Source organism: Grus americana, chromosome 1 (assembly GCF_028858705.1).
Source record: "Grus americana isolate bGruAme1 chromosome 1, bGruAme1.mat, whole genome shotgun sequence".
Classification (NCBI taxonomy): Eukaryota; Metazoa; Chordata; class Aves; order Gruiformes; family Gruidae; genus Grus; species Grus americana.
This window is the reverse complement of record NC_072852.1, coordinates 131,078,176-131,094,429: the sequence shown is the minus strand read 5'-3', so window position 1 is coordinate 131,094,429 and position 16,254 is coordinate 131,078,176. Positions and strand designations below refer to the sequence as shown.

At 44.8% G+C, this 16,254-nt stretch overlaps 1 protein-coding gene across 3 annotated transcripts in view; it reads right to left on the bottom strand.

Moving 5' to 3' along the window:
* The window catches only part of PCYT1B (phosphate cytidylyltransferase 1B, choline), a 34,595-nt gene extending 24,833 nt beyond the window's left edge, over positions 1-9,762 (bottom strand). For 2 of the 3 annotated variants that reach the window (XM_054831926.1, XM_054831945.1), the window contains exon 1: positions 9,139-9,418. In XM_054831926.1, the coding sequence (XP_054687901.1) occupies positions 9,139-9,255 (117 nt within the window). In that variant the 5' untranslated portion in view covers positions 9,256-9,418. Of the gene's footprint in view, positions 1-9,138; positions 9,419-9,678 lie in introns of those variants that run through there. The other variant, XM_054831934.1, reaches the window with a different exon arrangement.
* Positions 9,763-16,254: the final 6,492 nt, after the last annotated feature.

Sequence of the window (16,254 nt, the reverse complement as noted above, 5' to 3'; positions counted from 1 at the left end):
CTATGCCTGCAGGGTACTTGCATGCAACATGTGCTAATGGAAGGAACTACTATTTTTTTTTTTTGCACAGCTACATTACCTCCCTCACCACATGACACAGACAAAAACATTGTTCTCTTGGTAGAGCAAATAGCTTTAATGCCATCTAAGATTTTGCCATCAACAAAGGTCTAAGCCAATTTCAGATCTTGAACCAGTACAGCTACCAAGGCAGAACTTGGTAGAGCAGGCTGGGCCTGTGCTTATAAAACAATTAAGCTGGCAGGCAAATTCTGTGGGAGGTCTGATGCTGTAATCTCCTTTTATCTCAGAGGCGGTATTTAAAACAGATAACTGATTTCACTGGAACAGATCATGTGGGTAAGATCTACTCATATGAGGAAAGATTATTTTGGGAACCTGCTCCTGATGTTGGCAAACAATAATTACAGAGCAGGAAACACTGACATCAGTTTTAAGGAACATTTAAGAGAAAAACACTATCAAAACTCTTGAGAAGGAACTAAAAATACATGCTGAGTTTTTGAAGTTTGAATACCCTTTGCAAGTTGAAAGACTATGTTAAGGACCACCAAGGTCTTCTCTTAGAGCTTCAGGAAGTGAACATTGTGAAAAATGAAAATCATGTTGTCTCATGTATGACTTTTAGTAACCTTGACCCAAACAGGTAAATTTATGGGCAATTAAATTGTAATTCAATATGTTACTGGTGGGTGCTTCCAGGTAAACTTTTCACAAATTCCAATATTAAGGCATGTATCAAAAGAAAATCTAGTCTGTTCTCCCATAGTTCTGCTGACTCAAGGAGGTGGTTGTAAACTAAAAATAGGGCAAAGTAACCTAATAAGAATAATAACTATAGAAAAAATAATTTGTTTGCAAGCATTCCAAATTGCCTTATTCTCAGTTGCTTTTTCTGGGCTTTATCTTCAATCAAATATACTTTGCTTGTCACTAGTATTAAGTCAGTAATGATTAAGTGCAAGATGCAATTAGAAATTTAAGATATAATAGAAGAAAAGCAGCTTCCACTGCCTTCTCAAGAAGCACAATGATATATATATGTACAGACTGACAGATTATGCAACTAGAATAGTATTATATAATCTAGTCCAATTTATTTCTTTTTTTAATGGTTTGGGTTGGAAAGGACCTTAAAGATCACCCTCTGCCATGGGCAGGGACACGCTCCACTAGACCAGGTTGCCCAAAGCCCCATCCAGCCTGGCCTTGAACACTTCCAGGGATGGGGCATCCACAGCTTCTCTGGGCAACCTAACACCCATTTCATGATAAGACTCCTGCTTGACGGCCATGACTTTTGACTAAACTGGAACACGTTACTTAGAAAATAAAATCCATCCTAGAGGCAGGATGGGCTCCAAGTCAAGCAGAGCTCAAGTGAAAGTACCACCGAGGAAGAACCTCAATCTCCATGAACACCAGCTGGAAAAGAAATGTGACCCTTGGCAACTTACCCACCTAAGCCTGCTCCCCTGGCACAGCTGGAAGGAGCACTGTGTACAAGTGACTCAGGTAGGACTCATTGAAAGAGCAACCTGCAGCTAAGGTGGCACGCAGCCTGTGAGCCTAGATGTCCTCCAGTGAGCCTCCTGTCCTGATGGCTAGAGACTTAGCCAAGCTGTCAGATGTTCCGGCACTGAGGAGGGATATGCAGTTTCAGGATAAAGAAGTATGTATGTGGCTCCTTCAACAAGGCACTGGTTACCAAGCGGCAGCCGGCAGACACCATCACAAAACGAGGACTTTTCACAGTTTCAATGGGACTGCAGAACCAAACTGGCCATACTGCATTTGCATCAAAGCTGAATGTCAGGTGCTTGCTGGCCCACGAGTAATACTGAGGGTTGGCCGTGATTAACCGACCAAAAATGTGTAACTGCTGCTCTCATGCCACTCTCTGTTTTATTGATCAATCCAGAATAACGTCAGTTGATATGTTCTAGATTTCTAATACTCATGTCTTTTTACTTGTAATTACTGTACACACCTGATGTGTGGCTAAAAGGACTTCACTTCAGCTTTAATGTAGGCAAGGGCTAATCTACTGAAATCAACCGAGTTATAACTAAGCTATTGGGTGAATTTGCTCCAGTATTCAAACTCTACTTCTGCTTCTACATAAGGTACTTGAGGTCTATCAATTATTTCACGTCAGACATAGGACAGCATTTTGTATAAACAGTTACTCAAAACAGAGCTAAGTTGAAGCAAAAAAACCCCCAATTTTTCCTGCCGCACAGGAGGCACGTGCTCTCTGCAGTTCCCCAGGTAGCAGGCAGAGGCACTCTGGGAAGAACTATTTTCCCATAGGAAGCGCACTGAGCTTCTCTACCAGATCCCTGATTCATCCAGTGCCTCTCACAAGAGCTTTTCACCTTCTGCCATCTGTCTACGTGTGTGTAGGACAGGAAAGCAGATTACATGGAAACAAAGGTATAAGCACATATTGGGATAGACAGTTCTGGTTGCATTGAGTGTCTGTGCATGATCCTGGATGTGTGGCTATATGGCTATATGCTACACGTAATTCTTGCCCACGTAGTTAGTATTTGGCTCCTACTTCTGTATTTCTTCTGCTCCACATCCATGTATGTGTTGGGTTTCTTTTTACATTTTATACATATGTAACGTTATAATGTTGTTTATGTTTTTGAGGAGGGAGCAGAGAGAATCTATTTACAATGGTTTTCTACTCCTTTTTAAAGATATGATACAAACGTTCATAGTAACAACAACAGCACAGCTTAAGAAATTGGTAATATTCTCCTAATAAAAGCTGCTTCTAAAATAGCATTGCATATATGCACTTGCAAGCATGGAATGCAATACATAAAATGTAATGTTTTCTCCCTGTGTTTATGTGTCATTTGTGAATCCTGCAAAAATATCTGTAGTTCTGCATATCTGATGAATACATATTGCACCATGTTTTTGCAGAGACTATGGCATTTCAGAGTGTATGCCAACTGCATGTCCTTTGATGTAGTAAAGGGAAATCACAGCAGATTTTTGGTGTCTATGGGCAATTATTATTTTTTTTTAAGTGTGGCAAAGATTGCTACGTGTCCCCAAGTGCAAACTACATTTGGCATGCTTTTATGAGTTTGTGCTTTTATGCAGTAGCCAATATTTATGAAAATGAAAATTAATCCAGAGCAAAACCCAAACTTGTAAAGGACCAAACAGATATTTAGTCAAATAAAATCATATTGCGTTCCTTAAATGTAAGGCTATTTACATGTATATTTACACTTATTTCCACACTGAAGTAAACAGATGGTAGACCCCCTAAGTCATAACATCACGTGAGAGAGAAACCGATGCATGGGACACTTTTAACCCCCCTCCAAATTCATCATTAGCTCCTCTGATTAAAACTGCATATACCTTTCAGTGATACAGGAAAGATAAATGTGAACATCTATGGAAGCTCATGGAAATAAAATATCTGAAATAATTCTAGAGGTTGCATCAGACACTCTCAAAACACTGCAAATACAAAGGGAGTAAGGCATCCAGGGATGAAAATATAAGAATCCAAGGCATGCACACTTTTCTTGCAATTATTTCAAATTTTGTGCTTAACATTTCATTGCTTAACAGCAGCAACAAGGAAATTGTCTAAAGGAGTCTAGTGCCCCTTAAACCATTATACAGCTCCAGTGAGTGAAAGTACTAAAACATTCTCCTCTACCCTTCAATAAAATAAAAAGTGTTTTCCAAATGTACTTGAATGATTTGAAAAAATGAATTAAGGTACTCTCATTTCTTCTAAAAAATCAATAAAACCTCCCCAAAATTGCTAAAGCAGCTGATATCTAAAATTACCTGAGAGCTGTGATCTTCAGTTGTACCTGAGTCTCATTCTCCAAAGCACTGTAGATTCAGTGGCCCCAAGATATTTGATACCTAATTCCTATTGAACTGTAAAAGTCTGTAGCCTCTGAATCTCAAGACAGGGCAGTAGAAGTAAATGCAGGCTTGGGGAGCAGGCACTGGGATTGCCAGGGTGAACCTCAAATGGCCCTGATGCTTACAGTGCCTTGGCAGAACATGTTTTATCTGCCATATGGATAGGTCCTAAGTCTCCAGCTAGTCTGTCCTTGCAACAGTGATGCTAAGCAGAAAAAACTAGTTGGGTACTTCCACACAGAGCCCCAATGTCATTTCCTGCACAAGCAAATGGGATCTGGCCCACAGCTTGAGCTGCCTGAGAACAGGTGTCCAACAGTAGCAAGGATGTCACGTAACCATGTCAGGAACAGCCCGGTATTCCTTGGATCGCATTGCAAGGACAGAGCAGACACAGCAAAAAGCACCTATCTGCTTCTTTACGCCATCTTGAAGATAGATTCACTTTAAATACATGAAAACTGCTGCTTAATTCCTGCCTAGCCCTGTTCCTGCCAACATCCCTGCAAGCACAGGCCAAACCAACCACCCACCTGTCTAGTCCCTCTCCTCCCCTTTAAGTTCACCTTGACTAATTCAGGTGATTTTCTGCTTATCCAGTTTTGTAAGTTTCCTGAAGTTGTGCCTGACTTTTCCTGTGTGCTGCAGAAAAGCCTGTATTCCTGATTTGGGCTCAATCTCGCATTAGACTCAAAGCACAATGAGGTAGGTACTGTGATGGAAACGTAGGTTTCATTGCCCTGAATTCACTTACAGATTCACAGATTCACAGATTGGTAGGGGTCGGAAGGGACCTCTGGAAATCATCTAGTCCAACCCCCCTGCTAAAGCAGGTGGCACAGGATGGTGTCCAGGTGGGTTTTGAATATCTCCAGAGACTCCACAACCTCTCTGGGCAGCCTGTTCCAGTGCTTGGTCACCCTCACAGTGAAGAAGTTTTTTCTCCATGAGATGGAACTTCCTGTGTTTCAGTTTGTCCCCGTTGCCGCTTGTCCTGTCACTGGGCACCACTGAGAAGAGTCTGGCCCCTTCCTCTTGACACCCACCCTTTAGATATTTATAAGCATTGATCAGATCCCCTCTCAGTCTTCTCTTCTCCAGGCTAAACAGCCCCAGCTCTCTCAGCCTTTCCTCATACGAGAGATGCTCCAGTCCCCTCATCATCTTTGCAGCCCTCCGCTGGACTCTCTCCAGTAGTTCCCTGTCTGTCTTGACCTGGGGAGCCCAGAACTGGACACAGAACTCCAGATGTGGCCTCACCGGGGCAAAGTAGAGGGGGATGATAACCTCCCTTGACCTGCTGCCCACACTGACCTAACCCTAAGGACTTCAGCCACTTCTGAAAATAAGACATTGGTACCAAGGTCCCAACAGTACTTTCCCAGATGTTCCCACTGAGGCCTGTGTGGGATGACAGAGACATGAAATATGAAGAAAAAACTCTCAGTGTGTTCAAGGGAAAGATGAGACCAAGCAGTAGGTTTTGAAGTTTGTTTTCAAGTAAGTTTCGATGTGTATTCAGTTTAGCTTTATCAGCAGCACTGTCCTTATAAATTGCCATTGTTTCCTTTTATGAAAGACACTATCTGGAATTGTCTTCCTGAACAAACTGTGTTGAAATGCCTGTTTGTTTCTTTCAGGGTGAGGATTGGTAATTCTCGAGGTGCACACCGATCCTTCAAGGAGCTGCCCACATGTGGGACCAAAGTCTTGTGGGACCAAAGTCAAAATCTTGATCCCAAGGGACATAAATAAATTATAAAAAAAATAAGCAAATCATTTCACAAGGCTTTGTACTTACTCTTTGGTATTTCCTCCTATGGTATCTCTGCCATCCAGTTAAACTAAGAGCTTGCCTCACTTACGGGCCTTTTTAGTACAGATGTATGGAGGCAAACCCTAACACTGGGATTCCCAGGCTGAGATCCACAGCCCAGTAGTGCTCTGCAGCTTGTTGAAAGTTATCCGGGGGCAACTGCCATACCTTGAATGTGCGGCATGATATGACCGTCAGTGATGTTTATCCCATTTAAAACGACAAAGGCTCCCATGATCAAACCATGGGTATCCTAGGGTTTAAGTAGCAGAAGCAATGCTCACTTAAAGAAATGGATGGGACAGCAGTAGATGAGAAAGTGACCTAACCCAGAGGTTTGGTACAGACGATAAACGGATAAATACAAAATTATACAAACCAGGACTGGAGAAATGCTATTTGGGTTGGTTTTTTTCTTGATTAAAAAATCACGGCTACGGATAAAGCCTGCAACTCTAACCGGTTTGTTTCTCCATTATGCACTGAGGCTGAGGTACATGTGTCACTCAGAGAGAGATCTTCCTGGCATTCAGATACGTGGAAGTTGAGAACATAAAGGAGGCAAAGATTAAGTGAGAGATGGACCAGGGGAAGTGGCTGAAGCACAAATGCTCATTAATGCTCAAGTTGGTTAAGAAAACCCAAAGGGTGTCTTGGGAAAAAATTAATGGCAATTTATATCACAGCAGTACTAGGCACTGGAAAACATCAGATTTCAATACACATTGAAACTTACCTGAGATTTGCCTTCAATGTCCCCTGTTTTCCTGCTCTTTGAAGGATACAGGGGTTTTCTTTAGTCCTACTGTGACACTTCCTGCCAAGCTAGCAGACTCCATAGCCTAAAATCAGAGGATCTAGTGGCAGATATCCATTAAAAGTATTCACAGTTTTAAGGCTTTAAATAAATAATTCTTGCTTTAATGAAAAGGATGGCAGCTGTTTCAGAAAAGAACTAACCCCCATTTCATCTTCTAAAATTTGAGCTGATCCTGAAGTTCTATTTCTTTTCTTAACAAAAATTGCTTCCTAAAAATGAGCCTATATTGAGAACTTGAAAGCCTGGCTAACTGATTTGAGAGATGTGTAATAACCAATGAAGAGCATTAAAAAGTCATCTGTAAATATCTCAGACTTTACTTGCCACCAGTAATATCATTCTGAGGTACCATCCTGAGGTCCAGGATAATAAAACGATACTAAAATGTTAACTGAGAGACTCTCTTTCATTTATATTAATGAAGTAAGTGACTTGGTTACTGGCCCACCACTGTGCATGCTGCCTTCAAAGGAGTGGGATCAGAGAAAGGACTGAAGATCTTGGAAAAGATCTGATGGGAACTTGATAACCATCTTATTAGATCATCTGTCAAGGGGTGATTCACTTTAACTCTTCAGGACACCAGCTCTGAATTCTTCTCGCTTAGGACATAACTTGACTACGCTTGCTTGTACCACTCCCTATGCCCTAACAAGTAGGGTGTATTGCATTATACTTCACCAGGCAATTTTTTTTTTTTTTTTTGCCTGGAGATAACATAGATCTGCTGACTGACAAAATATCACTGTATAAGGACACATAAATCTTTATTCAAAATGTCTCCATTGTCCATTATTGGTACTCAGGAAGATCTAAAACATCATAATGAATTCCTGTTTTATTCATGTACTCTAGCTGTCACCTTAATTTCCACAGAAATTATACTGGAATGCATGATACTGTAAATACTGGCATCATATTGTCACTTCTTTCTTTAAAATCTTTTAAAATGTCAGACTACATGGAGTAATATATTCAAACGGGTTGTTACATCTGAGCTTTTGACAGAGAAGTCTTAGACAGCCTGTACGAACACACTGCAGTAACAACACGTGAGCTAACTTTCCCTATTAAAACAGCTCCAAAAGCCTTCCATGAACAAATTAACAGTCTTTTTTAAAGTTGATTCTAATTATAACACTAGCAAGTAGAAAACACTAATTTAGGTCAGCTCCAATGACTATTGCTATTTCTTTTCATATCAGAACAATGTCTCAACTATAGAGTTGAATTTAATTACTGAAGTTTGATGTTTAAATATGTTTTAATTAGGGCTGTGACTGAATTCTAGTGTTAAATGATCTCATTTCCAGTACTAAACTGTTGCATCCATCACGCACTTTCAGACCCTGATACTGTCTCTGCATTTCTGTGTGTGCATAAATGTATTGCTATTATTATTTTTCTACCACCTTGCCAATAATGGTGCGTACCATGCTGGGGAAAGGCGTGATCATTCCTGATGGGAATAATAAAAGGTTTAAATAAGAAGCAAGGAAACATTCCGACTATTTTAAATTAGCAGATGAAGAAGGGCAGCTCTCAGAACCTTCACCCTTGGGGTACAGCAGCCTTGCAAAGTTGCCTGCACGATTTGAGGGAGCCTTCCCTCACCTTTAACCAAAGACCATCAAAGGAGTTCATTTTTACTGTCACTCTCCCGGCTCTCCCTCATCCTCCCGTCCCCCCAAACCCACAGCTCTCCACGCCTCTCTTCTTTACACATCCCGAACCGAATAGGAAACTGCTCACTAGGCTCTGAAGTTGAGCAAAGTGAGGATTCCCATTCCTGGGTGCACTAAGCCCGGCAGAGGGGCTGGCGGGCAGGGCTCAGCGGGACCCGGAGGGTCACGGAAGAGGCGGGAGGCGGCCGGGCCCGCAGGACGCCCCTGTCAGCCGGGGCCGCGGGCCGGGCCCAGCGCGGCGGCACGGGGAGAGGCCGGGACCGGCCACCGCTCCCCGCCGCCGCCTCCTCTGAGCGTACGCTGCTCCTCTGCATTCATTATTAAAGACGTGCAGCTTTTTTTAGTGTAATACGGCTTTACCGAGTCACATGCTTCCCATTACCTGAGCTGAAATCCTGGCTTTGTACTCCGGCTACTTCGTGAGAGCCGCTCACGAATGCGGCAGACCTTGTCACACCATTCCTCAAATGCACCCCTATTCGTCGGGGGCTTAGGGGGATATTTTTTTGTTTTGTTTTGTTTTTTTTCCTTTCAAGGAAGGGATCAGAAATTCTGCCTGGCTGCCACTGTACTCCCCGAAGTCCCCACACGACACAGCACAGCAAGGGCAGCCCGGACGGGATACGCACCCGAAGGTGCGGGGACTGCCCACTCCCACAGCCGCCTCTGCTTTTCCCTTTCCCCGCGGAGGCGCGGCGCTACACAAAGGGACCTGCCGTAAGACTGCACTGGCCTCTCCCTCCCGAGACCCCCACGCCGTCGCACTCCCCTTCCCCCCCCACGCACTCGCCCCCCGCCCCGCGGCACCGCAGCGCCCGGGGAGGCTCGGGCGGGAGGGCCGAGGTGGGGCCGAGCCCCCGCCCGGGCCGGGCCCGACTCACCAGGCGAGGCTGGGGGCAGGTGTGCTCTAGCTCCTCCATGGCCTCCGAGCGCCGCGCCTCAGAGGGGGATTTCGGGATACCTGTTTCTGACTCAGCATCGGGCGCGAGCACTGGCATGGCCGGCGGCAGCCTCGCCCGCCGCCGCCCGGCCCGCACCGGCGCGGGGCTCCGCCGTCACGCGTGTGCCCGCCCCGCGGGGGGTCTCCCCGGGAGCCGCCCGGGGGCACGGCCGCCGCGCGTCGCCATGGCAACCGCGAGGCCGCCGCGCCACCGCCCCCTCCGCGCGGGGGACGCCGCGCTCATTTGCATGCGGCCTCCTGGTTGGCTGTTGCCCCGCCGCGCCACCACCGCCCCCGGCGGCTCCCCGGGAGGCCCTGGCCTCCGCGACGGTGGCGGGTCCGCGGCGCTGCGGCCCTCCGCTGCCCGGCTGCCCCCCTCGGGGCGCCTGCCAACGTGACCCCGAACCCTGTCTTCCCCGCGCCGCGCCGGGGCGGGGCGAGCCCTCCTGAGCGCGGGCAGCCCGGGCTTAGTGCCACGCACCGAGGTGTGCCGGAGCGGTGTGGGCATTCGGGAGGCAGAGCCGCACCAAGAGCCGCACTGGCGTATCTCCCCTCAGCCCGCGCACAGCTGCACAGCCAGGCCCGGCGCCGCTTCAGCGTACACCTCCCGCGGGCCCGCCGGCCCTGGCCGGCCTCGGTATCTCCCTTACGGTGACCCGCGGTGAGGTTTGACTCGTTCAAAACTGACCGCGGGAGCGAGGAGAGGCAGGCGGCGGAGGAGGCGGCGCGGAAGGGCGGGCGCGGTGCTGAACGGACAGCTCCTGCCCGCAGCGCCTCCGGTAACGGCCGTGCGCGCGGCCCGCCCCCTGCCGAGCGCCGAGCCGCCGCGGGACAACGGCCGGGGGCTGCCCAGGGCTTGGCACCGGGTCCGAGGGTGGGCCAGGAGCGGCCGCCCGCTTTCCTCCTCCCTGGGGAGGAAAGAGGTGCCGGGAGCGCCTTTTCGGAAGGCATTGCCGTGTATTACCTGGTTTTCAGTTAGTGACGTCAAGAGAATTCAGGAGACGGGTGCGTTTCTTTCAGAAATACATATTCACTTCGACTTGGGCTGAGTTCCTAGGCAATGCTTCTGCAAATCAGTCGTATTAGAGAAATAACTTTGCTTTTCAGTGAAAGGAATTATATAACAGTTTTGGTAAAAAATGTCATTCTCTTCTGCCAAGCGATGGATAAGGGGACATAGTTGTAACGGTAGCAGCTCCGTCTAAATGCAGTGCAACGTTTCTACCACAGCCAAATACGTGACAGAGTTCCCAGGCCCTTAGCGAGGAACCTAGCGAACGCCTGCCCAGGACTCACAGCCACATCTCCAGTCTGGCTGTGCGGCTGCTTCACCACACGCGCCTGTGGCTTCTGCACTGCTGCAGTGAAATAAATACCTGGCCTTTGTGCTCTTAAATACCATGAGAATACAATCAAGATAATATAAAGCCAACGCTTTTTAGAACGGAGAGACTCCATTGGCTACTGTTAACCTTGATAGATTTGTTAAAGTGGATTCCAGCAGTGCTTAGCTGCGGTGGGCACTGTGAACGTTGTTTTTAAAAATCGGACTTCTTCAAGGGACACAAATATTTGAGGTCATCCAAAGCTGTGAGGAGTTATGAGAGAATTGTGTCTCAGCGTCATTCCCTAGGACTTGAGAGTTTCATTCCTGCGAAGGAGGCAGAGTGCAATACAAACAAATATATGAGCTATGCGAAAGGGAAAGGGGGAGATATGTAAATAAGAGGAGATGAGAAAGAAAGTAGACGAGAATGTGAAAAGGAAGAATGAGACAGCAGACAACAAAAAAGGAAAGTACATGCCAAGAGGGGTGACTGGGCAAGGAAAACAGGTAGCCAAACTAACTAAATCTCACAGCTGAATCTTTTTCTTATAACTAAGTTCTTTTATCAGTTATTCTTTGAGGACTACTCACACATTATGGAAAGCATACTCAAGGGAAATGATTAAACCGTGATTAATGCAGCACTCTGCCCTAAATTTGTAGCTCATTTTCTTAGGAAAAATATTTGCAGGAGTGTTGTGCTGTTAGAAGAACATTTGGACAGCATGGCTGAGCAGCGTTAGGACCAGAGCAGCCAGAGGCAGCAGGTAGAGCTTTTATAAACCCAAGCACACACGTCAGCTCTTAAGAGATGGGTGCCGGTGTGCTGATGGAGCAGGACTAGATACGGCTGTACCTGGGGTCAGTGTCCAGCCCCCCCTGACCAGGCAGGTGTGTGGGAATAGAGATGAAAGGGAAACAGATCTTCTTGCAGCTGGGTGATTGCCAATAAACTGGAAATGTAAATTCCCTTGCCTTTTATTTATTTTGAGCACAAAAGGGTGAATTTCATCTTTGCTTTCATGCTGAGGGTTTGCTATTGACGCTGGCTGCATTTTGATTCGTCTCATATCGATAAGTTTTTCCATATACATGTAGCATTAAAGAACCATGTCCCTCTTGCAGTGGGGTTATTGCCTATCTAAGTTGTGCCAGAATTTCAAAGTGGAAGTGGAATGCTTTTCTTGCTGCTTACTTAATTTCCACCTTTGGGAAACACTTTATAATTTTTTTTCCCTTCTGTTTGAACAGCATGATTAAGAAATGTTGTGTACCTCATTAATAGAGAGAGTTGAAATAATGGCAGAGGGAATGTTGTGGGGTCTATCATGTCTATCCAAATGGAATTTGTCAAAGGCCATTTTGGCTCCGATGATCTTAGTCAGTGTATTAGATATCTTGAATAAGATATCCTAAATTGTGTCGTCTTCTAGCTGTGAGGGGAAAATGGGCTTTCAAAAGGCTGGAGTGTGTCTTCTTTACCCTCTAAAATAAATAAATAAAAATTAGGTTTGACTGGAGAAGCTGAGCAGATGGTCTTCTGTAAATCCTTACAAGTCAGCCAACTTTTAAAAGAACAGTGGAGCAAGAGTGATGGTGGGAAGGTTCATGCATCTAATTTCTTTTATGTAACCAAATATCCTGCACCAGGCTGAGTACAGTCTCCTAGGCATCCTCCTGCCATTCCTTCAGAAGTAACAGGGATGTATAGCCGCTGCCTGTAATGACTGAGCTCTTGGCAACAGCTGCTTGGGCTTGAACAGACATCTGATGCAGAAAAATCCCGTCCCAGGGTGCATAAATTAATGTTACATGCAAACAAGCCAGGAAACCATGATCCCAATCCTCTTAACACTAATTCCAAGGTCTGAACTGAATAGACAGCAAACGGAAAAATAGTAGCCATTAGGAAGGTTCCCTCTGATATGTGGTGGGGCTTTTTCTATACAGAATTTCAGTTCACAAACTGGAACAATTAATTCTCAAAGTATGAAAAATAAAAAAATATAAAATAATCATAGAATCATGGAATCATAGAATGGTTTGGGTTGGAACAGACCTCAAAGATCATCTAGTTCCAACCCCCTGCTGCGGGCAGGGACACCCTCCACTAGACCAGGTTGCCCAAAGCCCCATCCAACCTGGTCTTGAACACTTCCAGGGATGGGGCATCCACAACCTCTCTGGGCAACCTGTTCCAGTGCCTCACCACTCTAACAGTAAAGAATTTCTTTCTAACATCTCATCTAAATCAACCCTTCTTCAGCTTAAACCCATTACCCCTTGTCCTGTCACTGCACTCCCTGATCAACAGTCCCTCACCAGCTTTCCTGTAGGCCCCTTCAGGTACTGGAAAGCCGCAATTAGATCTCCCCGGAGCCACCTTTTCTCCAGGCTGAACAACCCCAACTCTCTCAGCCTGTCCTCATAGGAGAGGTGCTCCAGCCCTCTGATCAGCTTCGTGGCCTCCTCTGGACTCGCTCCAACAGCTCCATGTCTCTCCTGCACTGGGGCCCCCAGAGCTGGATGCAGTACTCCAGGTGGGGTCTCACAAGAGCAGAGTAGAGGGGCAGGATCACCTCCCTTGACCTGCTGGTCACGCCTCTTTTGATGCAGCCCAGGACACGGTTGGCTTTCTGGGCTGCAGGCACACACTGCTGGCTCATGTTGAGCTTCTCATCAATCAACACCCCCAAGTCCTTCTCCTCAGGGCTGCTTTCAATCCATCCCTCGCTCAGCCTATAGTTGTGCTTGGGATTGCGCCGACCCACGTGCAGGACCTTGCACTTGGCCTTGTTGAACTTCATGCGGTTTGCACGGGCCCACCTCTCCAGCCTGTCAAGGTCCCTCTGGATGGCATCCCTTCCCTCCAGCGTGTCGACCACACCACACAGCTTGGTGTCATCGGCAAACTTGCTGAGGGTGCACTCGATCCCACTGTCCATGTCACCGACAAAGTTGTTGAACAGTGCCGGTCCCAGTACCGACCCCTGAGGATCGCCACTCGTCACCGTTCTCCACTTGCACATTGAGCCATTGACCACAACTCTTTGAGTGCGACCATCCAGCCAACTCCTTATCCACCGAGTGGTCCATCCATGGAATCCATGTCTCTCCAATTTAGAGACAAGGATGTCGTGTGGGACAGTGCCATATGCCTTGCACAAGTCCAGGTAGATGATGTCAGTTGCCCTTCCCTTATCCACCAATGCTGTAACCCCATCACAGAAAGCCACCAAATTTGTCAGGCACGATTTGCCCTTAGTGAAGCCGTGTTGGTTGTCACCAATCACCTCCTTATTTTCCATGTGCCTGAGCATAATATGTTTAAGTGTTGCATTTAAATCCTCTGCTTTCTCAAACGGAAAGTATTATCCCTCTGGGCTTCATGGGCAGCTGAACATTATAAAGACAAATAGCCTGTGTAGATTCTTCTATATCTTCAAGTCCTCATTTTTAAATATCTCCTTGCTTTTTTTTTTTTGCTTTTTTTTTTTTTCCTATTTAGCCATTCATATTTTTAAAATCTTTTAGTGGAGCATTGATCAGAGCCCATAACTGTAACTAAACAAACTTCAATTCCTTGTGGACACCAGCACCTATAAAACTTTTGTCATGCTTTTACCATATTATGCATGTTAAACTGATTCTAGCAGACTAGCACTTGTAGGCCAACATGGCTGAAATCTGAACATGAATTAATGTGTCCACTTCCTTCACAGGGGTTCTTTTCTCTATAGTTGATGGATTAAGATAAGCAAGAAGCTTACTTCATGAACGTTACTACATCCAGGTTCATAGCTATGCTGTTTAGTGTACACTAATTACATCCTTATCTTAAGGCAAAATCCCTAGAAGGAGCAACCTGTACTGGGTAATTGTGAATAAACCCATTAAAGACCTCAGACTGCTTGAGCAAGGAAATGATATGCATTTTACAACTAGTTAATAAGGAGTGCTTTCTGCTCCTTCTAATGCTAAAAAAACGATATAGCCTGCTATCTGCAGCAGAGTATATTGACTTACATGCAAGGAACTTGCTAACAAGGTATTTCGGCTTAGACTCAACAAGCTCTCCAGGCTAAAGGACCATGACATTTGCTTTATTAAAGAAAAGACACTCCATTACCCTGATGTCCTTTGTAAAAGCAGGGACTGGAATGTATTGCAGCCCCTGGAGAATATTCTCAAGTGTCTGAAGTTCCACAGTGGATCTCAAGCAGCAGTTAGCACAGCAGAAGTTGTATTTAAAATGGTCTTCACATGAGAGAGGCTGCAGGAGTCTTCTGACTTGTAACCAAATCATAATGAAGCGAAACACACCCTCACATATTTTCTGTTCAAAAGTCAGCAGGAAACTATGGAAAACCAGGGACTGCTATAGTTAAATAGTGTTTGACTTCAAAGCCAAACATCTACAGAAAACATCATAGAATAAATTCTTGAATATTTAACAGATGAGCTGAATTTTGCTTCAATGTATATATTTTGGATCCTGAAGGTTTTAATGACTGTTGACTGTAAAGCTTTATAAGATGGAGGAATGGCTTATGTCTGGAACAGATTAGCTAAAACAATATGTATGTATGTATGTATGTATGTATGTATCTATCCATCTATCTATCTATCTATCTATCTATCTATCTATGTCATACTAATTCTAGGCATGCTAGAATTAGTAGTCAAAAAATAACAGAAAAAGATACCTTATTGCTGAGATCACTAATTAGCTAAATCACATATTTTTAGATTGAGATTAAAAGCCCACTATGGTAGAATTTTCTTCCCCACCTGCATTGTTGGGAAAAAAAGGGAGAGAATGAAAGGTAAGCATTTAAATATATGCTGTTAGTTTTCACCGCCTCCAACACCATTGTTTTGCTGCTTCCATGTAATGCTGCCTGATACTGTAGCTTTAATTCATTTTTAAGTTGTAGTTCATCATTCCAGTGGAATGCACAGTGTTTACAAATTACCACCTTTTTGTTAGAATAAATCCAAAATATTTCCTACTTAATAAAGAGTCTTATAGAATTGTATATGGATTAAATTCATAAGGTTTTTTAATATGCAACGACAGTCCATAAATTATGAAAAGTACAAACATAGGCTTTGATATAACATCACCTTATGCCTGTTTTTTTCCATAATTCCACAGTGGAGATGTGTTTTTTAATAAATACTATATTCTCAGGATACTTGTATAGAATCAAATTAGTCAGTCTTTATATATGAGTTTTATTTAAAATATCATGTTAATTCCAGTGTGGCTTATAGATAAATCATCTGAAATCCAAATTGACAATAGTGGCTTTTGATAATGCCATTCATCTGTGCTTTATAGTGCTGTTCTGAATAAGTGCGGCTACCCACTTTGGGGGAGGTTCTTTGTGTTCTTGCTCTTTCATGAACTACTTTTATAAGCATTTTTGAAGAAAATGGTGAGAAATTATGGTTGGTTTTTGACCAAGAGGCTATCTGTCTTCATTCTATTTTCCACAGTCAGAGAGACAGTCACTTAGTGTGGGGCAACGTTAGGTCTGTCTGTCCCATTATTAGATTGTTCTGTTCTTGCTAATTTTAACTATTAAGCTTTTAATTATCAGGTTGTCGGGAGGATGAGGGATTTCAGGCAGTGGGACTTTCCTGCTGGATGCACAGAGGTTGGGAAGCGCTTTGATTAGATAGCCTCTGTTGGTCATTCTCCTCCTATTGCAACAAAAGTCCCTC